The 23,360-nt window shown below is 39.2% G+C and overlaps 2 protein-coding genes across 2 annotated transcripts; both read right to left on the reverse strand.

The window, feature by feature from the left end:
• Positions 1 to 134: 134 nt before the first annotated feature.
• On the reverse strand, positions 135 to 13,823 carry tm9sf3 (transmembrane 9 superfamily member 3). The gene is made up of 15 exons (XM_006799022.3): positions 13,602 to 13,823; positions 12,502 to 12,697; positions 12,232 to 12,354; positions 9,813 to 9,973; positions 9,602 to 9,679; positions 9,152 to 9,283; positions 8,873 to 9,039; positions 7,335 to 7,429; positions 7,092 to 7,222; positions 6,248 to 6,387; positions 5,454 to 5,522; positions 5,215 to 5,361; positions 5,026 to 5,109; positions 4,855 to 4,931; positions 135 to 1,780 (listed from the first exon to the last, which is right to left on the reverse strand). Exons 1-15 carry the CDS (start codon positions 13,806 to 13,808, stop codon positions 1,713 to 1,715), a joined length of 1,875 nt encoding a protein of 624 aa, XP_006799085.3. The 5' UTR covers positions 13,809 to 13,823; the 3' UTR covers positions 135 to 1,712.
• Positions 13,824 to 14,791: 968 nt separating this feature from the next.
• si:ch211-117n7.7 (Monoacylglycerol lipase ABHD12-like) lies at positions 14,792 to 21,031 on the reverse strand. Its single transcript, XM_006799024.3, has 13 exons — positions 20,780 to 21,031; positions 18,858 to 18,973; positions 18,656 to 18,761; positions 18,393 to 18,512; positions 18,247 to 18,277; positions 18,115 to 18,160; positions 17,666 to 17,795; positions 16,454 to 16,491; positions 15,928 to 16,010; positions 15,737 to 15,819; positions 15,540 to 15,618; positions 15,279 to 15,400; positions 14,792 to 15,180 (listed from the first exon to the last, which is right to left on the reverse strand). The coding sequence occupies exons 1-13, from the start codon at positions 20,878 to 20,880 to the stop codon at positions 15,159 to 15,161; spliced, it is 1,077 nt and encodes a 358-aa protein (XP_006799087.1). The 5' UTR covers positions 20,881 to 21,031; the 3' UTR covers positions 14,792 to 15,158.
• Between the last annotated feature and the right edge of the window lie 2,329 nt (positions 21,032 to 23,360).

Here is a 23,360-nt window from a genome sequence, read left to right on the forward strand (position 1 = left end):
CATCTTAGCTGCCTCTCCTTAGTGGTCCAGCTAGGACTATAATGCTGTAGTCTAGAAATAAATGCTGTAGACTGTTCTAATCAGGTTCAACAGTATTTACCATCAAAGTCAAGATCACGCTTTAATAACCCCTGTACATAAACATGTTTATTTTCTTTTTACAGCAAGTTAATATGGAGGTTCAAAATGTCTAATCAGACATTGGTACACAACATGAGGTGCCAAAATCATCTTCAGTGGGGGAGAACTGGAAATCAAGAGAAAAAAGAAGGCAATGCCACTTCTCATACAAGTAGGGTACATACTGAATTTACACAAAATGGGGGGAGCATTTGAAACACACTGCAGCACTGTGTGTGGTTATGAAAACATCTATCTTTAAGTGTACATAAAGTTGAATTTGTACAGTATGTTTGCAGAAACAAAGCCACTGCCTCTTTCCGTTGAACATTCACAGACGATGTTTCGGGTTAGGCAACAGAACGTGATGGAAATGGCTTACCAGAAGATGTAGAGCCTTTTTAAGGCTTTAAATAACATATGGAATCAAAATAAAGTGTCTAGAAAATCATCAAAATGCGCCTTTCCATTTTGAAACCAAGAAGATGCCAACAATCAGGAAAAAGAAAAAAAACTGACAGCGCTGAAGTGAAATCTGATTTGATGATTTGGTGAAAACTTCATGCAATTTCAGGCAAGATGTAACAGCGCCACCAGCCCCACCCCAAGCACCAAACAAACAAATTGTTTTAACTGAACGATTCATTTTTGGAAGAAAGGAAAAAAACAACACCCTGTAGTAAATCTGTACAACGAAAATACATTTGGGATCTACATCTAAAGGTACATTATTATGGTTATATACACTGCCCACCATCCATATATTATCTTTACATGTAGACTTCATTCAAACCCAAACATTTAGAAAACATAAAACTAAACAGATAAATGGGATCACATCAAACATCCATTTTTAAAAAACCAGTTCTTGCTGTACCTCAGCTGTTGCTCAGTCCCTCTGTTCTTTGTCTGTACAGTAAACTACAGCAGGACTAAAATCTCTGGACTGGATGGACTGCTACCTTAACAGGGAGTTAAGAATAATCGAAATTGGTGAATGATTATTGGGTGATCATTTTTAATTATTTTTTTTTTTGTGGAAACCACTGGGGAAAAAACAATGGGAACAACCAATTGTACTATAGTAACAATAATTTGAGTGACTTCATGAATACAAAATAGACTTCAGAGTCAGAACACAAACACAAACCCAACTCTCCAATATTCTGACACAACAGAACAAAGGCTTTCAATACACTCAGGCCTCTTCACTGAAGAGAGCTACACTATTCCATCAATATCACATGTACTGTATGTTCTCTGGTCTCAGGTGGGACTGGGTTGGAAAAGAGAAGCCATGTCAGCCTTAAACATTCGCCGCCTCCCTCAACGTTTGTTTGAAAGCAACTGATAAAAATCAAAAGTTGTGTTTGATATCTCTTCCGCAGGTCTCCTGTTGTTCACTATTGAGTTGCGGCGTTGAAAATCTTTCACAGGAAAAAAAAATATGGAAAAACTACATTGTACAAAGTGAGATTCTCACAATCTCTTTGCAAGAAAGAAAAGTAATAAAGAATGACTTGTGCCCGCCGTCTTTTGGGATACGCCTAGGCAAATCCATTAACATCCCTGTGTTGATGCTGCTTCACTTCTTAGTCAATTTTCACATTTGTGTAAATCTTCCTCACAAAGGCACTTGTTCCCATGTATCCTACGGCACCTGAAAAGCAAAAGATGATCTGTGAGCAAGTTGCTTTTTGTTTGACAGCACCAGGTATCAAACTCTGCTGTTACTTTGCAGGTAAATCCATCACGAGACAGGATGATTACTGGTGAGGTATCCAATAAAGGTTTTAGCAGAGAAACGCACATCCCACATCTACAAAATGAGTATTCAGACACACAGACAGCCCAGGAGGCAGTGTACTACCTGATGCAGATCAGAGAAAGCTCCACAAAGGTCCTTCAAGGTACATGAGTGTCAGCCTTGGCTTATTACTCTTTCAGCTGAAAAATGAGTTTGGCTTGCAGCTGGTGGGGAAAAGACTACTTAGCTGCACTTAGAGCTGAATAACCGATGTAGAAAATAAGATTTCTCTAAAAAGATAATTGGTTTCATGCAAGAACTACTTGTATGTACATACGACTAACATTTTTCATACTGAATAAGCCTAAATCATACAGTCAGTGTGCTTTTCTCCATGTTTGACTCAAGCCCAACTATGAATGAAATTTCAGGTTAACATCGTTTATAGGGAGGTGTGAAAAGCTTTTATTAGATTGCTGACCGTAGCAGCTGTCTACTGTACTTCTATAGCCCCCTCCATTGTACCACCTGCTGTTTAATATTTTCACGTCCATCTCTATGACTGTCGCGTCCCCTCGACCACCACCTGTCTAAGCCGTAACCCACTTTCTGTTTGAGCAACAATTCTCCTTTATTCCTGTCGCAGTACTGTGCACGTCTTACAATAAAATGTAAGCAGTTGTATTAATATCTTCAAATTATTGAGGTCCCCCGTGTCTGCTGACAGACTTCCCAGATTCTCTTGATTTCTGACAGCTAGACTTACAGCTTGATATACAAAAATAATCCACCTGGGATGATAATTTGCAGCAATTTTTGGAGAATTTGCACAAGATCACAAAGGCACTCCTATTCATGAGCAGGTGGCATTCTTCATGTGAAAATGAGCAATTTAGAGGAAATTTGTGCAGGTAAGAGGAAAAGCAAACCTTGCAAGACATGAATTTAAGTAAAACTGTTAAATTATGGAAGCTGCTGCTTCCTGCCTTTAACATTTTTTTTAAAGGCAGGAAGCAAAAGGCATGTTTCAGTCACTAAAAAGTAAAGCGAGGTTAAATCCACAAACTGTCAATGTACAGTGTTAATGCTGCTAATAAACGGTTCTTGCTGTGACAGTGATCCATCAAGTATCACCTCAATATTTGCATTTATACACCAATCAAATTGATCTTTTCTTCCTTTTGTTTAAACGAACTGTATGTAAAGTCACATAAACACAAAACCAACCCTTTATAAATGAGACCACTGGTGTTTATGCAGTGAACAGCTATTTACATTTGGCAGAACATCTAATAGTTCCTATTCTGAGATGAGTCTTCAACAAACTCTGAGTTTAAAAATAAATTCAAAGTTGATTAACTTTGAGTTTCTTGTTCCAGACCAGCTGAGCGGAGTAAGTTCAATCAACTCTGAGTATGTTCACCCCGAGTTAAGCATGTGAGAGTGGAGAAAGAAAGCCATCATCAATGGAGCTGATACCACAGTTCACTATGGCAACGGGTAAATAAAAAGTGTTATTTAAATCCAGTAAACCAAGGAATATGAATGTGTGTCAGTGTGGACCGTGACAGTCATCTTAAAAAGCAAAGAAGAGAAAAGAGATTTTAATGAGCTTGGTCTGCTGTCACCATTATAGAGAGAATAAAAGTTTGATAACACATGTGTGTGTGCGTGTGTGAAGTTCAAAGCTGGATCATCACTTACCCGGCTTGAACTTTCATTAAAAGAAGGTTGAATTCTAATTTTAGGTTTGATATTTAAATCTTATTATTTAGCTTTAACCCTACGGGGCCAGAGTGTAGGTGAGAGAAACTGAAGACAGTAGCAGACTGCAGGGTGGAGCCACCTTCAAGACGCGTTTTTATTAAATTAAAACATTTTTTTCCCCTCCCTCTCTCTTCTACAGTTTATGAACATTGCGTTCAAAAAAATATTATCTGGAAAAGTTAAGCCATTATAAATGGATCCAGACAGAATCAACCTAAACTGGATGGGGGCCTGATCTGGTCTGAACCTGTGATCTATTCATCCGTTTTGGATCTCTCCTGCTTTGCAAGTAGACTTCGGTCCATTTGCTAATTTGTTACAGAGCCTTTGCCTTTGGGCAGATCCTGTTCTCTGTTGACCCACTGAGACTGATTTGTGATTTTTTGTGGGAAATATGTTGAGATTCGGAGTCTGAATTTCAAACCTTTGAAAATGTTGAAAGCATGTAACAACAATCTCAAGCTGTGAACAAATTTCAGCAGATATGTTCAGAATATAGACAGCTTGCAGCTGCATATAAAAAGACACTTTAAATACATTTAGTCCAGTTTTCAGGTCTTAAAATCATAAAATAAAATATTCACCATCTCCAAAATCCCAGCTGTGACAGACATTTCCCCCCCATCAGTGTGGCTTTTACAACACGACAAATGATTGACAACAGATCATATATTATGCATCTTTATACAGATGCAAGCTATTATGCAGATGCATTTAAGTTAAACATTAACTGCTACAGTAATGTTTCAGAGGAACTGACTAAGAGTCTGACTGTTGGATTACTGCCCACAGAGTAAGAAACATGTAGACTACATAGATGTTATTCTGAGCTGTCTGTCTCTATCCTTATATATTGATGAGTGACTGGTTGTAACAGCCCTGATGTGATTTTTTTTCCAACCTAACTTCTAAGGTGGGATTTCACTGTTTCTAAAAACATAAACATCTGCCAATTAAGTTGCTCTTCCATTTGCTGTTAGAGGGACTTTACAAATGAGGAATGAGTGAGTGTCAATCAGCTGGTTTAGGTGCAGAGAAAAATTCAAGAGTTTTTTAGTTCATGATCTGTTACCACGGTAACCAACTTAGTTAACTTTTTCCTGGCACAGAAAACCAGGGTTTTCATCTCATGGTTAACAAACTCAGAGTTAGCTAAACCTGCTTCATGGAATAGGGCCTGGACCTCCTACGATATAAAATTAAGTGGACCTAAAACTTACCACACATGATTCCCAGGGCAGTGCTAAACACAGCCATGTAGCCAAAGTAGAAGGATGTCTGGAACAGCCCATACATCCTGAAATACAACAGGTTAAAATGTAAGAGGTGTGTAAGATGTAAGCACTTCTACAACAGGATGTTTCATCGGATTAATAAAGAGTAAAACTCACTTAGTTTTGAAGAAATAGTAGTAAAAGGAGTACATGTACACATAAACAGCAGTGGATGCAGCAGAGAGGAAGCTCGTCCATTGCCTGGAAGAGAGGGACAAGCAAACGAGAATGAGGATTGATGACAGGATGACAATGCCTCAGTTTTGTGGCTGATATTCCAGAGATCCATGTGGGAAAAAAACTCACCATCTGTAGTCCTCAGCATTGAGAAGAAAGTATGTACACACAATGGTGACACACACAGTCACAATGCACAGAATAACCAGGACCAGCATCATGAAGCCATACACATAGTAGATTTTGTAGGCCCAGAAAGATGTGAAGATGAAGTACCTGTCACATGAGGACAAAAACAAAAAACCCTTCAACATGGCTGTCTGGATCATTTTAAACAGAGTCCCTCAGTAACACTGCAATGCACTTACATTTCTATGAAAATGGAACCAAATGGAAGGATTCCTCCAAGGCACACGATGACAGCTGGCTCCATGAACCTGAGAGCACAAAATTCAACATATTGACGTGGCCGTGTATCCTTGAGTGTTCGTGTCAGAGTCCCCCTTCGGGGTAAGGACACATGACAAATTGTGTTACGAACGCGAGAAGGGGGAAAAGTCGACAGATTGGAAATTCAAGTAGAGTCAGACAATGGCCTTAGGTCACATCTACCTTTTCCATTTGGCAGCAGGCCACAGTGCTTGGCAGAACGTTGTAAATGTTAATAAACCTGCAGTCGATCGTTTTTCCATATTTCATAACCTAAAAGTGTTTGTGCAGACAGCTTAAATGTTTTGAACTTTAAACCTGACATCTGGCAACTTAAACACAGGCCATTCAACACCTTGTGTCACCTGCATCGAGTACGACATTCTCACTGCCCACTGATCTGATAAGCTAAGCCTACATCTTCTGACATTTTATAAACAAAATAAAGGAAACCTGCCACTTACTAGAATCATAAATAACTCTCCTCTGACCGGTGCCCCTTACAAACTAACACCCTGAACGGCACTTGGGGCAGGGTCTGCATGAGAGAATTATTTTAGGGATACGTGTTCTCATTTACATCGTTGAGGGACAACACTAAAAACAAAAACTGTTGAAAGCGGTGACCTCAGGGTAGTCTTAAGTTCCAGTTACACTCTATCCATTATCTGACCCCACATCTCTGTCACTAACGCAAAGACAACTGCGACTGTCCACGTCAAACCACACCTACCATTTCTTCTCAGGGATCGGCCGCGGCACAGCATTAACTCGGCAGGGAAAGTTGGGCTGGCCAGACAGATTCCTCCCCAAAATTGTTCCCACGAGGTTCAGAGGCAGGATGACAAAGAAGCAGATACAGCAGACAGCAACCTGCAAAGATAACAAACATTTAATTGTTTTAGTTGGGCGGCCTGTATTTACGGCCATTATCCAGGGTGTTTCACATCCCCAATTAGTTGTTTTAATTTTGTTGACTGTGTTACAGAAGTTAATGTTCACTGCGTGATCTTATGGTACAAACTCAAATGTTCATTAAACTGGAAGAGTAACAGATGAATGGATTTCATCAGCAGATGCTCCGGTTTGGACAGAAAGAGCAAAAACCTGCTCCAGATGTTTCTGAGGTTTGGCTGAGTCAGGGGAACAATGGCTATTTCGTGACACTTTTGATTGATCAGCTCTGCAGCGCTGAGGGGAGCAAACAAACAGCTGTTTGTAATTTTTGTAATTAGCAATTTAAAAAATATGTGAAATGTTTGTGTGTGTGCATTTTTTATTGCTGTAGTGTCTGAAAACATTTGGCACTGAATGAAGAAATAAAGCAAACAGAATTAAAACTCTACGGTGGGTTTGGGACTCCAGTGTCATAAATATCAGGTGAAGTGTGCATATTGTGTTTCAATTTGTTAGTACACTTTTCTCATTACTTCAGTTGTGTTCCCCTGCATGACTAAATCCCATTGCTGATACCAGAGATCTATGCGGCCACACAATTTAAATGCTGGCTCTTGACTTGGAGGATGTTCTTCATAACATTGTGGTTTCTAGGGAGGTGCTGCAGTGTGAAATCCCACCATAGTTCCAAATGGGATGGCTCTGGAGGCGTGGTAGTAGATAGCAATGAAGTTGATGAAAAAGGCAGTCCCGCACACCATGGCTGGGATCATAAAGGCCCCAATGAACATTTGTTTAATCCATCTCCTGCCTGTATTAAGCCAAAAAATAAATTAATAAATCAGACGGCAAAACACGACAAATTGCTTTAGCAGGGCATGTCACACATATTTTGTTTGTAAGAAAATAAACTATTTTATTACCTCCTTGTTTTGCATACAAACTTCCCCCGAAGTAGCCATTGACAGGAGAGGTTGCAGCATACACAAAAATGGCTGTGCTCAGCATGGATCCTCTCCTACAGGGAAAAGAAAAAGTTAGGGCAAGTGAAGACCACTCCCCTTGGAGTTGCATATAATTTTTGTAGTATTTTATAGCACACTTGCACTCAATTCTTTGTCTAAAACAAAAGAAGAAAGATAGAAATAACCACTTGATTCCTTGATTTACAAAATGGTTACTTTCTATTTTTAAATTTCCTGTTATTTATACACAAATGATAATTAATTATTCTTTTTCTGTCTTCTTTCTTTTTTCCTAATCATTTTGTTAATGTTAAGCATGACAAACTACAACAAACTAACGTAAGGTAGCAGACCCCTCAAAATGTAAGGTAATGCTTTTTTAACAAGTTAATGCAAGTTCCAAGAACACCTCTTTCAACATGTAGCTCCCAAATATAGCACAGATGTTCTTTTTTCTACGATCCTGTTTCAGAGTCTGTAGCTTTAAAATCAACTGAGCTGCTGTTCACACCTCTTCTAGGAAAAGGTATGACAGTGAAATGAAGCCAATGGGAGCAGCACAGTATCTCTTCCACTTCTTTGTCTGAGTGATCTTATTAAATGTTATTATCAAGATCACAGCACGTCTTTAACTTTCTCAGATGTTATAATATAAAGTCTGGATTTATAGAGTGGAAAAAACGGCTTGCATGTGACACCAGGTTAACAGTCCTTCATACCCATTCTCTGCAGTGACGCAACACAAAAACACAACCCGCACAAAACTCTCGTCTATTGGCTTCAGTCATCAATCTTAAAAGTCTCCATTTTCCAATTGTTCTTCAATATTAGCATTTTGAGCCTTACATCAAAAGGTAATTGTAACCTTAGCCACATTAGTCACTAGACATACCAGAATGGGATTTTTACCATAGCTGTGGAGACTAAAAATAAAAGCCAACAACTCAGTCTGCACTTCTGCAAGAGCCAAGACTGCATGAAATGATTTCTTGGGATTATTTAGAATACTTTCCCATGCTGCCAGACAACTTTTTTTTGACTGAGAAACTGAAGTCATTATCACTATAAAGCCAGCAGACTCTGCAAACAAAAACTGTATTTTTACTTTAGCTTATTTGTTTTGCTGTGGAACTTTTTAAAACACAGAATAATGCACATTTTATACTTTTCAAGCTAAACAAAGAAAGCGAATTTAAGTTCGTAGAGGCGTTTAAACCTGGGAGCTCGTGTAGTTGTGGGGGTGCTAGAAGACTGCAACTTTTCACAACTTTACACAAAAATGAGCATTTTCACAGTACATATTTTCCTGATTATTGCATATTTGAATTTTAGCTGAATGAGTTAAACCTTGCTCTTTGATAAAACCGTAAGTGAGAGAAGACAAAGACTTTTGATAAGGGATCCAATACATAGAAATCAACTTTGCAATTAAAAACCAGATTAAAAACAGTCCTCAGTGAAATCTTACAATCATAACAAAATGTTCAATTACTCACTCTGTGTACAGATCCTCAACCATAGCGACGATGATAACGATGAGGGAGACTGAGAAAATCTGGCAGCCGGAGCCAATAAGTGAAGAGAAGATCAGTGGATGGCTTGACGGCCTAAACACATCTCCATGTACCTGCTTCCACCCATATTCATCTCCAAGGTCTCTATCCTGTTGGTACAAAGCAACATAAGGAAACTGAGAGAAAAGCGTGGTGGGGGAAAAAACAACAAGAACAGATCTTAGTTACATGTTAAAGCATGCAAGTACATCCAAAGCTTACCATGTCATCCATTTCCTCCTCTTTGCTGTATCTGGCATAGTCCTTTCTTAGCGTTCTCATAAGAATCATGGACACCAGACCCACCAAGAAAATGACCATCATGAAGGAATTAAAGATGGAGAACCAGTGAATCTAAAAAAAAAACATATAGTAAAATCAAAAAATTTCTTTAAGAGGTAGCAACACTGGAAAGCTCTTTGCATCAAAACAGTACATCAAATATTCACACTTGAGTAAAACAAATGAATTATGACGCTGCATGGGAAAAAACAACAAAAAAACAAAACAAAGACTCTTATTCAGCAGGTTGGTCATTTACATTACATCTGTTGCAAGGCTCAACTTGCATCTTCTGAAATGTCATACAGAGTTGTGCTATTACAACAAGCCAATGGTATCCCCACTGGCAAGAGGAAGCATGTGAAACACCACAAAAGTTATTTCACTCACTCTGTGCTGAAAGAAGGATGGATCAAGGTACTTGTCAAATCTGTCTTCAAACTTTACATCTGACTTCTTCCATTTCACCTGGATAGGAGAGGTTCATTGGCATTTATGCATGTGTTTACATGTCCTATGTATCCCCAAGAGAGTATAAGTCAAATATGGCATATATACAATGATTTTTAGCTTCCCAGAATGTTCATCAAAAAGTACTCACAGAATAGGACATTGCGATTCTTGTGTTTGGTACAAGTCTGACTTTGCCTTCGCTGGTCAGATTTACGTCAACGATTCTATTGCCATTGAAGCCGATCTCTAGTTTCTTATACGTCCACAGGTAGTGCTCTTCTCCATTTTCATCTGCCTCACCAACAATACCTTTAAAAAAAAAAAACAACAACGAAAAAATAACTCGAGATCTCATTCAGCAGTGGTCCAATGGACAGGTGAAAATAAACGCAGCAAACCTTTAGTTATACAACATTAACAATCAGGGTGTAAATGCCAAATAAAGGCAAGGTTTGATAACTTTGTAACAGCATAATCTCTACTCACTTGTTACAGTCAGCATTTAGTTTTCATAAAAGGTCATTGCTGAGCAAAAAAGTCTGATGCAAAGCTAGAACTATGAATCAGCAGCCTATGAATCAGCAGCCTGTTACTCCACTACATGGGGACATGACTAATGGTAACATAAAAATCTAATGTTGTGGCTACATGTATTTTAACTATATATATATTTTTTGTTTGTTTGTTTAATGTTTAATGCCTGAAAAATTGTTGCACATTCTGCACCACAAATTAATGTAGACAGGAATTTTTGTTCTAGCATACATAATGCAGGCGAGCTCACTTTAGTAAGCGGTACTACAAGTGCGCAAGTTCTGAAAGTGATGAACGACAGGTCTGCAATTGCTGAGCTAAATAACCCTGATAAACATGTCATAAAAGAAAAGGCACACCAGTGCACTTCTCACACAATAGCAACCCGGATGTTAGACTTATAGATATTCATGACGCTCCTAATTATGCGACACATAACTCAGCAACGTTTGAGCAAATACCAGCGCCCCTCCCACTTCCTTCTACATCAGCTTGCATAGTCTGTTTAAACAGGGTAGGAGTGGCACCATTGTACTACTCCAACATATGTGAGTGATCACACTGACTGCTTGTTAGAGTGACAGTCTTGACTCAGTAACAGTAGTGAGTCATTAATATCCTTCTTTTGGTTTATACGAAACGCTTTTGCACATGAGAAATGAATACTGAGAGCTGCAGGAGAATTTTTATGAGCTCTGTATCCAAATATTCAACTATTTTAATATCCATTAGGTTGTTATTCAGCAACCAAATTGGAAATATAAACAATTCGTTGCCAATTTAACAACTCTGTTTTATATTAAGCTTCTTTGCAAAAGAAATAAAATACAAGATAGACTGTATCCTACACATCTTAACAATGTCTTGCTTGTTTGGCACAGGAACAGCACTCTGACTCTTTCTGACATGTTCAGTGGGTGAGTGAATGGAGAGGTTTCAAAAAGTGAGACAGCAGCGGGGCACAGCGTGAGAGAAAAGTTAAACCTGCTGTTGCTTCCAACTTTCTCTCTGAGTTATCATTATATACACAGATAAAGATGAAAAAACACCACAGCCATTGTCTTTAACACATGGGCTGAAGAGCTCACCTTGGGAAGTGTTTATTATTCTGGACAGCCCTAACACTCAGTACATCCAGTGTCTCTATTCATTTTATGTCAAAATGGTTCCACTCATTAATATAGTTTTCAGTCAGAATAATACCATAAAATTATTCTAAAACATAAAGCTGATGAGGATTCACACGAAGTATATAAGCTAATCAACCGGTACACTGCACTAATTAAGCTGATTCAAAACAAAAACAATATTATACAACATCAGACTAAATCTTGAGTGCCTTTTATTCTGACATTTGACACATGACATTGTAACAATATTATACAACATAAGACTAAATCTTGAGTGCCTTTTATTCTGACATTTGACACATGACATTGTGTCCGGTTACACCTCCCTACAACACCAGTAAAGAATAAATGGACCAGTCATCTCAAGAATAAGAACTGGTTTTACTTCTTCACCATCAGGATGAAAATGTCGGTCACTCTACTCTAAATATTAGCACTTTGACACAGCTCTTGGATGCCACATCACCACTGATAGCCAGTAAGAGGGGATGCGTGAAATTCTGAGATGAGAGAAGATGTTAAAAATACATTTGGCTATGTTTTGAGGGGGAGTGTCTTTACTACTGCTGCACATTACTGTGTAAACAAATCTTTGTATGCTGTTGCAAAAGCAATAAAAAATATTGTTCAAAAAATAATGATTTGGCTATGTTTTTTTTCCATTGCTGTTGGGCTTTGGTTATTCTCCATCTACTCCCTATACTGCTAGTAGTGAATGTAATCCTATGTGCTTACAGGGTAATAACAGTCGAAAGATGAATGTCACCCAATATCGATCTTCAGTAGATTGATATTATACCTATTACATCTATAGTAATAAGAACACACCTCAGAAGCTAGACAAAATAAAAGAAACATGTAAAAGTAGACGTGTTAATAAAATAAAAAGTGGTTAACACTTACCCCAGATTGGCAGGTCATCTATGTACATTTGGTACCAGTAGTGATTCTTTATGGCATAGACAAAAGCATCGCGTTTGGCTTTGTCCAACTCTATTTCACAGTATGTTGACTGCATGACTTCCTCTACAGAGATAAAGATCACATTTTTAGTAAGTGTAGGAAGTTTTGTGGAATTAATAAAGCCAGACATCCAGAGACAAGCAACATTTTTTAGTTGTAATACTCTTGCTGATTCATAAGTCCTAAACAGGTGAAAGTCATTGTAAGTACCTTTGAACTTTATTTGCAAGCCGCTGAATTCAAGCTCCACTCCCTGCAGAGCCTCTCCAAGTGTTTCATGGTAATGACTGATGGTCTTCTGGGAGCCCGCACAGAAGGGCAACGAGAAATACTTGTATGTCTCCTGTCGGTTGTGGTAAGGCCCCACTGTGTTCATCCATAAAACTACCTCCTCCTTATCTGTGTACTGCAAAAGGAAAACAGGAGGACTCTTATAATTAAATCCAGGAATACTACACCAGTTCTGCAAATAGTGCTGGTGTCCTATTCTTATTCTATTGATAGTGCACCAAAGAAACTTCTGTGAGTTGCCAACAACTTTTAAAACAATGGCAGCAACTTTCAGAGCACTACCACGTTATAAATCATGCAAAGAAATGTAAATTTCAGGCTCTTTACACACTGTTATCGGGCCATCCTCGTAGCACTGTTGTGGGTTAGCTATGTGTACCACTGGCAAGGAAGTTCTCTTGAATGCAACATCCGCCTCTTTACTTAACAGCTTTCCCACATTAGCGCCCCATTTATAATTAAGACAATGTAATGCACATTATTATCTTGTTAGCCAGGTGTAATTAGGGCGGCTGGATCTGACAACGGAGAACAAAAGTAATATGAAGAGGGCCTTAAGTTTAATCGATGTCAAGAGTAAATGTTTTTCATTAATTGTGTTTGCGAGGCTAAACGGACGGCAGTTTTATAAATCTTGTCTTTGATTAACTAACTAACGTTAGCTACAGGCTAACTAGCTGCTAACTTAAGTGTAGCTTCCGCCGGTGCTCAAGTAAGGTTGCAAAGACCAGCTTGGAAGATGTGCTAACAAGCTAGCAAGCAAACGTTACTCATAAGCACTTAGGCCGATAAGTAGTGACAACTTAGCCGGCTAAATGAATGCCTACCCGTTTGATAGCTCACCCAGTATCAGTATATAACCCGCAAAGACCAAGTCATGAACCCTGTCACGTTTATAATTCTGTTTTGTGGGGTGTAGCTAGCCGTCGCGGCTACAGTTAGCAGGTTACACAGAGCACAAACGTCCATTATTTTCAAGGCTCCCCCTTTTCAGTCGGCCTCTCAAAAAGGTGTCTTACCGTGTGGTCATGTTCGTCTGCGTCGACAGGTGATAAAGAACATACAAGTGCGAAAAACACCGCCGCTACCACCTTCCACCTGGAATATCCCATTATTTTCGGAAAAAAAGTGTGCAGAAAGACTGGGGATGTTAGCTTTGCACGGCTATCCCACCTTCTTCCTGGTTGTATGACAGAGGCAATTTTTAGGGATGCTCTCGTACGCATATGGCGTAAGAGCCTCATGAGCGTTCGTCGTATGCACGTTCGATTGGCTGAAAAGAGGCACGTGGCTGACGACGTCCAGTCAGCGCAGAAAACGATGGATACACGGTGATTATAGAAACTCTGTCGGCGCAGCTACCGCAACCTTCGGCCACGTCATCCGACTGCAAAGACTGGAGCTTCAACTTTGACAGAGCTGGTGCATGAAACATGATCCTCGAGTACAACAAGCGGGTCTATTCACTGTCTGATGAGGCCTCTTAATGGGCCCAAAGTTGTCCGAACAATTTGTCAGTCTGAGCCACGATAACGCACAATTTTTAAGCAAGCACAACAACCTCCAAATGTCCTACTTGTTTGGATTGCAGTTCTAGGTTATTCTTTGGATAAAGCTGATAAGTTAAACCTGAGTTTAAGACTGTAACTTAAAAGTCCCAATGCACTTTGACTACATTTATCTTTAAGGACACAGTTCAGCTCAAGGTAGGCTGACTGTATTCTCAAACAGACGATCGTCTTCCTTGACTACTTAAATGCTCTATGGTGTCATTTAATATGTACAATTGTCTGAGTCAGATTCTGACGCTTCAAAATGAAAATTAGTTTTACATTACAAATATCAACTTTAACTGAAAGTTACCCTGTTTCTCATTTACTGCCCCCTACTTGGGTGAAACTGCACAGCAGATGACATTACCATAATTTACAAGAGGGCTTGGTTCACAGTCAGTCAACATAATTTTAATTAATGCAATGATAAATATACCATTTCCTTGTGTTTCCTTCCTTGTATTTCCTTACAGTGGAAGAAATCATTTAATATTAGCAGATTTTTTAACACCTTTGTGGATATCATACATGTTGAACTATAGCTATAGGAGTCCTCAGAGGTCCCATCTTGTAGCTGTTTTTAACAAGACAGACATAAAAATGAAATTCTCAAAATCTTATCTGTATGCTCTACATATTCTGTGGTTTAGATGATGTAACTCAGGATTTCTGTCTTTATTTCCTTTTTTTTTTCTTTAACGACACTTGCGATAACAGAAGATAACACAAGCTATCACTTGTGTGGTAATGTCTCACATTTCCATTTCCTATTTACAATCACAAAAATCACCAGTTAACAATCCTAAAGCTGCAACTCATTTAGAAACACAATCTTATAAAAGCTTCAAAAATTCTTTCAGTTCATTAAAAACTTTAAACTCATTCAATTTACAGTGTTCAGAATTCATTAAGATGTTTCAGTAAATCACTTTTTTTTTGCAAAATAAGTAAAGCAACTCATTAAATCAGTGGTCTCCATGTGAAGTATGACGAGGCCTTTCTGCTTCAGACGTCTTTCCAGCATTACAAAGACTGCACAAACCTCCTGTAGAAGAGACACGAGGGAACACAGTACACATGTTGTGGAAATGAAGCAGATTTGGTGTAATCACTATGAGCACGATTAGTGTGATGTTTTCTCACTTTACGATTTCAGGCAGACGGGGGTCTCTGTATAAGCCGTCGTGCAGATATCCCAGAGACCCTTCAAATGTCACCAGCTTGACTCTCTCTGTATTCTGGGCACGCGCTGCCACCTCGTATGTCTGGGGGAGTAAAGAGAAGGAATTTCAGTTTACCTAAAACAAAAATGTTCCTAGAAGAGACATTAATTACTTACAGCTCTAATGAAAACACTGACTCAGTTTACTTTAAATGACAAGCAGCTGTCTGTGCCACTGATACCTGCTGAGCAACCTCAATGGGAACCAGGTGATCATCCTCAGAATGAAGGAAAAGTATGGGGCTTCTCATTTTCTTCAAACTGCAGAATAACAGAGCTATATCAAATCACAGCATTTTTCTAGTAATAACATTTTTAGCTTATTAACGTATTACATATCTCTTAATATTTCACTACTGTATGTACATAACCAACTTACTTTTCTTCAGTAGGAAAGAAAAACTTATAATCCTCCCATGGTGCTCGGTATAAGTAACCAAGGCCTGGAAATTTCCAGTAACGCTTTAAACACAAAGAAAAAAGTCATTGTAAAGTCTGTTGTGATGCAGTAACACAGTCACATGAAATAAATACAGCAAATACTAAAAGTGGTAGGTTAGACGAGCATACCCAAGCAAAATGGTTAAATGGAGGAATATTTTGCCGAACAGTATTGAATGCGCCTTCAAGGATCACCCCATCAAACACCACTCCTGAAAAGAACGGGAAACAATCACCATGTTGAGCTCATGAGCTCTTATGCCCAATTTATGCTTTAATGGGAACTTTACATCATAGCCTACGATGCAACCTGACGTGCACCTAATAAGAAACGCAGCTAACACGTCCGGTCGATGTAGCCACAGATATTGGGTTATAAATTGGATTCCTCCTGTGCTGCTTTTCACTGCAGTCTTTGAATTTATCAGTGAGATAATAACAATCATCACCTCAGTATAAGGAAAAATAATCTTAGCATCAACATGAGGACTCAGTAATTAATGGTTACCACGTGGTAACCATTACTGAACAGAATGCAGGGCACAAAAATAAATGTGGGGACAAAGGTTAAGTCGTAGGCCCTGCAAAGATTCCTCGCAGAAGTTTAAATCAGGCATTACTTCTATTTGCTTGATTCATTAGTAGCAAAACCTACCCTGCTCCAGAAGTTTGTCTGCAGTGTTAGTTGCCACTCTGCACGGAAATACAGAAAAGCATTTTCAGTTTATCCACCACGTCACCTTCTCATCTCATCGATGTTGCCAGATTCATTAAAGCTGTCGACTAATTTCAACCAAATCCAATTTGATTATGTTTTTTTAAAGAAATGCAAACTGGTTCGAGGTATCTTGTTTTGAGCATTATAAGGGTGAACCAATACAATGAAAAACAGCTAAATGTGCAACTACATTCACTTCAAAATGAACACGTCTTTTAAAAAAAAGACCTAGATATTAGAAAATGAACAGAAAAACTAGGTTAACATAAAAAATAGACATTAAGCACCGAATTATCTCCACCTGGAAAAAGACAGAAAAGCTATTTCTCAATATGAAACGGGAAATATTCAATTCATGAGGGATCTGCGTTGCATAAAGCGTTTATCACTTGCCTATTCATAAGGCTTCCTCCGTTTCTATTCAGTCAGTCAGTACAGGTAAGGTTCCATAATTTGCTGCCTAGTGACAAAAATCTGAAGTACTTCCAAACAGGGATATTTAGGGTGCCGAGCTGGGCTGTGAACTATCTGCCATCATTACCACACAGTTGCTGATGAATTATTCCAGATTTAAATTACCCTCCTGCCAGGCCTAAGCACCAGGAAATTATGTATTTTTAAGATGTTTTCTTTGACAACTGTTAACTTTGCTCATTAATGTTATTAGCCTCCTGATCCTGTTCATCATTTTTGCATATAAAAACAGCCTGGAAGAGTTGGTAGAACTAAAATTGCTATGGCTTCTCATCATTTACCTTCAGTTAACCAGCTGATGGGTCCTGGTTAAGATCAGCTAAATCATTTACTAGTTTATCCCTTCCTTTGCACCAGCAGCTTATCCTAAGCCTGAAGTAAAAAGAACTGTACCAACGCCATCCAGCTGCTTCTATCAGGTTTTATAGTAGAAATCCAACTTTGCAGCCTATGCAGGACTTTTTTGCCCCAACAAGCAAATTTTACTTTTTACAGTCGAAGGGCATTATTGCTTTCTGTCCAATTCGATAATGAAATTTAGAATAGCTCTTGACTGTTGCAGATTATTACTTCAATATTTTAAAAAGAGGAGGATGTGACAAGTATTCCAAACATTTTTTGGGAGTGTGTAAAGGTTTCCAAAATGCTGCACATCAGGAGTCTTTCCTTACTGACCCAGTGCCAAGAGAATGTCCCCAGATAACGACAAGGCTGTTTCTGCTGCGTTCTTTGACCCAGTTGTACACGCAGAGGAAATCAGTGGTCAGACCGGCTTCAGTTGGCTCTCCGGTGGAATCTCCAAAACCTGCCAGAGATTGTCACATCATTTGTTATTCACGGTCACCTCAGAGAGCTGAGCTTGAGAGCAAAGCAGCCACAAGGTGGCAGTCACTTAGAGGAAAACCCTCATCAGATATTGACCTGAAGCTGAACTGATCTCTTTTGACTGCCTTACAACAAACAACTCATCAAGCGCAACAAAATTAGTTCACAGTGATTATATGTCTGCAAATGATATTAAATCAATGTGAGAAGGTTTTGCTTTACAATCAATACTAAGGTAAAAAAGCACAGAAATAGAAAATATGTTTAAATAAGAGTCATAAATCTTCATTTGTACCAACCTCTGTAGTCAGGCACCAGGACATGGTAACCAAGAGCACTCAATATCTGTTGACACATAACACTTATTTGTCATCAGAATGGCCACAAAGACCTTTTAAAAGATTAATACGTTTGTATTTGTGATCACTCACTTTTGCAACTCCCACCCGATGAGGAGCTGCCCTGTTGGATTCATAAAAAAAGAGCCACAGAGCCAAAAAATGGGTATTTTTTCCAAAGTGTGGAACCTCTACTCTTTGTATCTGCAGCTGTAATACAAATGCATTATTTATAATACCTCGTGCCTGTGTTTGCATGAAGATATATGAAAACTGGACTTCCATCCCTTAAAGTGTTTTGGTACCACGCCAAGTCTTTCCCCTGTGCCTCCTTCCACCGACTTTCAGGGACAGTGTGCCTTTGACGGTCAAAACAATGCACCGCTTAGAAATACAACCAACAACTGGATCATTAAAAAACAAGTGTTGTCCTTTAGTCTTAGGATTTTAAAAGCTATGCTAGGAAAAAAAGAAAAAAAAGTTGAACTTAGCTTATGCTCACCATACGCCGAGGGATACGCCTTCCTCTGATGTTAAGTACATGTTGATGGTGTGATTAAGGGAGAAATCAGCAGGTCGGCTGAGGTCAACAAAGAATGGCAGGCTGACTATAAAAAGGAAAAAAGAAAGGTGCTTTTTTTTTTTCTGAGTAGCAAGCTAAGGATTTACAGTACATCCAAGCGGCAAACTGGATTTTCCCATACTTCTGTGTGTGTAAACAAAGTGCTGAATTAATTCTGGAAGCATTTTCACCGAGAAAGGCACCACAACCAAGATAACAAAGAGGGCCAATAAGCCCTTTTTTAGCCACCCTTGGGACCTATAAGGAGACAGAAAAAAGACAGAAATAAAAACAATGTGACTGGAGACTAAAGATGGATATTGATAAGATCTTATTGATTGGCAATTCTGCTTATCGGACAGATTCTTCAACTATTCCTCGATTTATTCTTGTTCCACTGTCTTTGTGTAAAAGAAAATAGGCATACGCAGGTTTTCAGCATGTTCACCTGAGACTTAACACTGTGTACAAACAGAGTGGGAAAACACTGGCAAGTGACTCAAGGGGTGCCAAAATCTCCATGAACTTGACTCACTGTTTTTGACTCAGTCATATAAACATGAAAGCATTTACAAAGGGTATAAAACAGTCTGGAGGCGTACAATTTCAGTAGACTAGGCCGTTCCTGTTTGCACTGACACCGACTCTCTCTCTTTATCTAAAAATTATTATAAACTTCTGATGACTTTATTCCGCCTACCCCTAACTGTCCAATCTGTGTTAAAACACCAAATCAACACTACAGCAACACTAAAAAGTTTGGCTCCCACTTCTCCTCTTCATGACATCTAAATTCAGCTGCATCCCTGCAGACAGTTTGAGTGACTCAGCAAATGTGAGAAGCATCAAGCGAGGGGAGAGGAGGACGGGGGTGTGGTGGATGAGTTTGTTGAGTGGTGCAAAAAGAAGCCACCTGCAGCTCTATTCAGGCAAGATCTGAGAAACAAAAGCCCCCCCCCCCCCAAAAAAAAAAAAATGAATACATATATAAAATCTCCCTCAGAGGCACACTGAAGGGACTGTGGACCAGGTTGAGCAGATGTACTTGGAAATGCTCACTTATTCCCACTGGTGTGCACCAAACAGCTCTCCACATGTCCTATCAGTCTGTGGATGCAGCATTAATATAGAGACATTAATATGGGAGAGAAGAACTGAACGATCTAATCAAGACGGCAGGCTGTCATTGGAGTCAGTCTGGACTCCCTGGAGGCAACAGCGGACAAAAGGATGCTATTCAGACTATTGCCAATTAATGGACAATACATCCCACCCCTTCCATTAACACTTTAATCAGCCAGAAGAGCCCTTTTAGTCAAAGACTGATCTCTTTGTACTGCTCGGGGGAAACATCTAGGAGATCACTTGTTCCAGAAGCCATCACAATCTAAAGTTAACTCCTTGAATTTATTATTCAAATCTTTTCTGAAAAAATAAAGTTCACTGCAGATTTTTTATTAATCACCTCTCTTTTTTCCTGTTTATAGTCGGGCTGCCATTCTTTGCAGGATGACGCAATGCAACCTTTGTTTTACTGGGCAGTCGCTCTGCAGAAGATGCGTCTGTTAGTGATGTTATATTTTCACATTTTCAAGACACTTCCAGTGCCTGACACAGTTTAGTTTTCAACAACACTACAGGAATTCCTGTACTTTGGGAAAACGACTCACTTGTATTGTTCCACTAGTTATTGTATTGTTCTGTAGTGCGTTAGAATTTCAACATATGACCATTATGCAAGACATATTTTCAAATGTTTACAACAACGCCCTTTATGAGTTTTTGATATTGTTGTCTTCGCTAAATGCGTTTGCTCAATGCTTCAATGTCCATTTAGCTAGCTAACGACCTATCAACTCTATTATGGTCTAGTAAAAGCGTGCTTGTAGTATACCATATAGCGTCATGTAGTAAAATGCCTGTCATGCGCTTACAAACGTATAACAAACGGAATAATAAACTACACGCGAAAACTGTCTTAGTGCAGACTGCTAGTGGAACTTTTAATTCCACAAGCCGTTAAAAGGTAAAAGCTAATGCAGTAAGGTAAGCTAGCTAACTCACTGTGGTGACCGTGCCCCCTCCTTCTTCTTGGATTTGGAAGTCCGCTGTACCCCGCTATTGTCGGAGGATGGCTTATTCTGCTTAACGTCCCTTCTCTTCATTATTTAATGTCAGTTATATTGAACAAAAAGAGACTTTATCTATACAGCTAAACGCACGTCTGGGACAGTTGTATGGCTCGCAAGGAACTTCAGCAAACTTCGACCGAAGTCCGTTCAAAGACCTGATTCGCGGTGAAAGGGCGGTGCCAGAGGCTGATAAGGTAGCACAGGTTTGCACTACAAAGCACAATATATGGTAAATGGGTTTTCTAGTCCCTAAGGACCCCAAAGCGCTTTACACAACCTGTCATCCACCCATTTACACACTGGTGATGGCAAGCTACATTGTAGCCACAGCCACCCTGGGGCGCACTGACAGAGGCGAGGCTGCCGGACACTGGCAGACCGGGCCCTCTGACCACCACCAGTAGGCAACGGGTGAAGTATCTTGCCCAAGGACACAACGACCGAGACTGTCCAAGCTGGGGCTCGAACCGGCAACCTTCCGATTACAAGGCGAATTCCCAACTCTTGAGCCACGATTGCCCCATTGAGCCACGATCGCCCCAATATATGTTACACACCTTAAGACAGCACTCTATACAGCTCGATACAGTCTGTGGCAAGGGGTGTCAAACATCAGGTCCGGGGTCAGAAGCAAGAGTCCAGTCTGGCTCTCTGCAAGGCTTTGTGAACAGGGGCATAAATCTTTTTAAAGCTTTTCCTCCTAATAAAAACCTGCGTCATGGCCATTCACTACAACCATAAAGTAATTAAGTGATAGATAAACAACTAAATGATAGAAAAGGCCCAGTTCTTTCACTATCTACTAAAAAAAGCATTTAAAGGAGAGTTTGGGCAAAATACTTCCTAAAATTAAGTATTATGTAAGTACTCTTCGGGAATACTTCTCCAGGCTACCTGAAGTTCCCCAACATTACTGACTGAAATGCAGCCCCAAAACACTGCAGAGATTTAGGGCTGTAGACATTAACTGTTATCCCTCCCTCTTTACCTTTTGTGCACATATCGATCACTAATTGAACCAATAATTTAAAATGTGGATTCCTCACTCCATAAGACATGCTTCTTGTGTAATTTGACGCACCTCAGCCTTTCCTCCCTGTTTCCCATCATTAACAATGGCTACTTGCCTGCCAGCTTTCCACTGAGAGCATTTTTCATTGATCAGGGCCAATGAAGGGCCAGATGTATCTTTCAGGTCCTGTGTCAGGTCTTTGCTGAAGTTTTATGTGTTTCATGAGGACATGATTTTCTGATCCAGTATTTTAGACCTGACACTTCTTCTTTTGCCCCACACTTGTCCACTATTGTAAGACTTATTTAATAGCATGCTGAACACAGTGTAAAATGTTTTCAGCTAAGAGCTCTTAGAGAATCTCATTGCTGGTGCAAAAACATTATTTTATGTCTGTCAACCTGTGTTATCTTTTGCATTTTTTGTAGATTCAGCTAAAGCAATGAGAACATATCATGTGTTATGATACAGGCTTCTAGTGATAAAGTGCCAAAAGATACAATTTAAAATAGTTTTTATGATAAGTGTGCTAAGTTATGCGCAGACAGAACTCCAGTACATCCTTTGAGTAAGTTTATTTTAATGCTTGAATGATTCATAGATCAGCATTAAGTGACAAAAAAAAAAAAAAACCCTTTGAAAATGGCCAGCTACAAGGACTGGACTGAAATTGACAAGCCTGGAGAGCTACTGCTCAGGACCACTTTAAAATGACAAAAAGAGTATTCCCCTCTGAAGGAAAATATAAATAAACAAATATTTGAATTTTATTTAAATGTTATTGCAAAAAAAAAAAAAAAAGATTCTTTAATTTCTACTGTCCAAGAAATCTAACTTTATTGTTTCTTGGGAAATACACATATTCTGTCTGTATTACATGAAATTATTACTGGCCTAAAATATTATCAAGTATTTAAGCTTTAATTAACATGCTTTAAATGCAATAAAGAAAATATAAGATGCAAAAAAGAAAAAATAAATAAATAAAAACAGATTTGAAATCCACACCAAAAACACTAGTGCATCCTTGGGAGCATTTACTGATCACCGACAGTCTGGGAGGTTTCTATACTACAAGAAATATGTTTTAGATTTTTGGCAGCAGTCACATTGGTGGTGTGTTTGGGAGGAAATGGCAATAAAAACCTTCATGGGGAAAACCTTCACGAAGAACTGTCTGGAGGGTTAATATAAGATGGGATTAATGCATCAAGCTTGACATGTTCTAGATCAGATAACACATTGAAACCACACAGCGTGCACAATTATTGGCGCACTTTGACTTTATCATTATTTCTATATGCCTATTTTCCAGCTCTGCATCACATGAATGATAATGATGATGAGGGAGACTAAATGTAACGAGGCCTAAAGTGATCCACACCTTGTATTAAGTTGCAGGATTACCTCAGCTACACTGGAGCACAACCACCTCTGAGTAAGAGTTCTCTGTGCTGTGTTGTAGGGTTCTCTGGTCAAGCCTTGCTCTTGCAGTGAAAGT

The sequence above is a fragment of the Neolamprologus brichardi genome, chromosome 13 (genome assembly GCF_056152115.1).
Source record: "Neolamprologus brichardi isolate AB-2024 chromosome 13, ASM5615211v1, whole genome shotgun sequence".
Taxonomy (NCBI): Eukaryota; Metazoa; Chordata; class Actinopteri; order Cichliformes; family Cichlidae; genus Neolamprologus; species Neolamprologus brichardi.

Excerpts from the sequence above, each read along its gene's own strand:
- tm9sf3 (XM_006799022.3), bottom strand. The coding sequence starts at position 13,808 with ATGCGTACGAGAGCATCCCTAAAAATTGCCTCTGTCATACAACCAGGA. Across the intron at positions 12,698-13,601 it reads CAGACGAACATGACCACACG|TACACAGATAAGGAGGAGGT; the intron begins GTAAGACACCTT and ends TTCCTTTTGCAG. Across the intron at positions 5,362-5,453 it reads GGTTCCATTTTCATAGAAAT|GTACTTCATCTTCACATCTT; the intron begins GTAAGTGCATTG and ends CTCATGTGACAG.
- si:ch211-117n7.7 (XM_006799024.3), bottom strand. The coding sequence starts at position 20,880 with ATGAAGAGAAGGGACGTTAAGCAGAATAAGCCATCCTCCGACAATAGC. Across the intron at positions 18,762-18,857 it reads CTTTGTTTACACACACAGAA|TCAGCCTGCCATTCTTTGTT; the intron begins GTATGGGAAAAT and ends TCCTTTTTATAG. Across the intron at positions 18,513-18,655 it reads GGCGTATCCCTCGGCGTATG|GCACACTGTCCCTGAAAGTC; the intron begins GTGAGCATAAGC and ends TGACCGTCAAAG.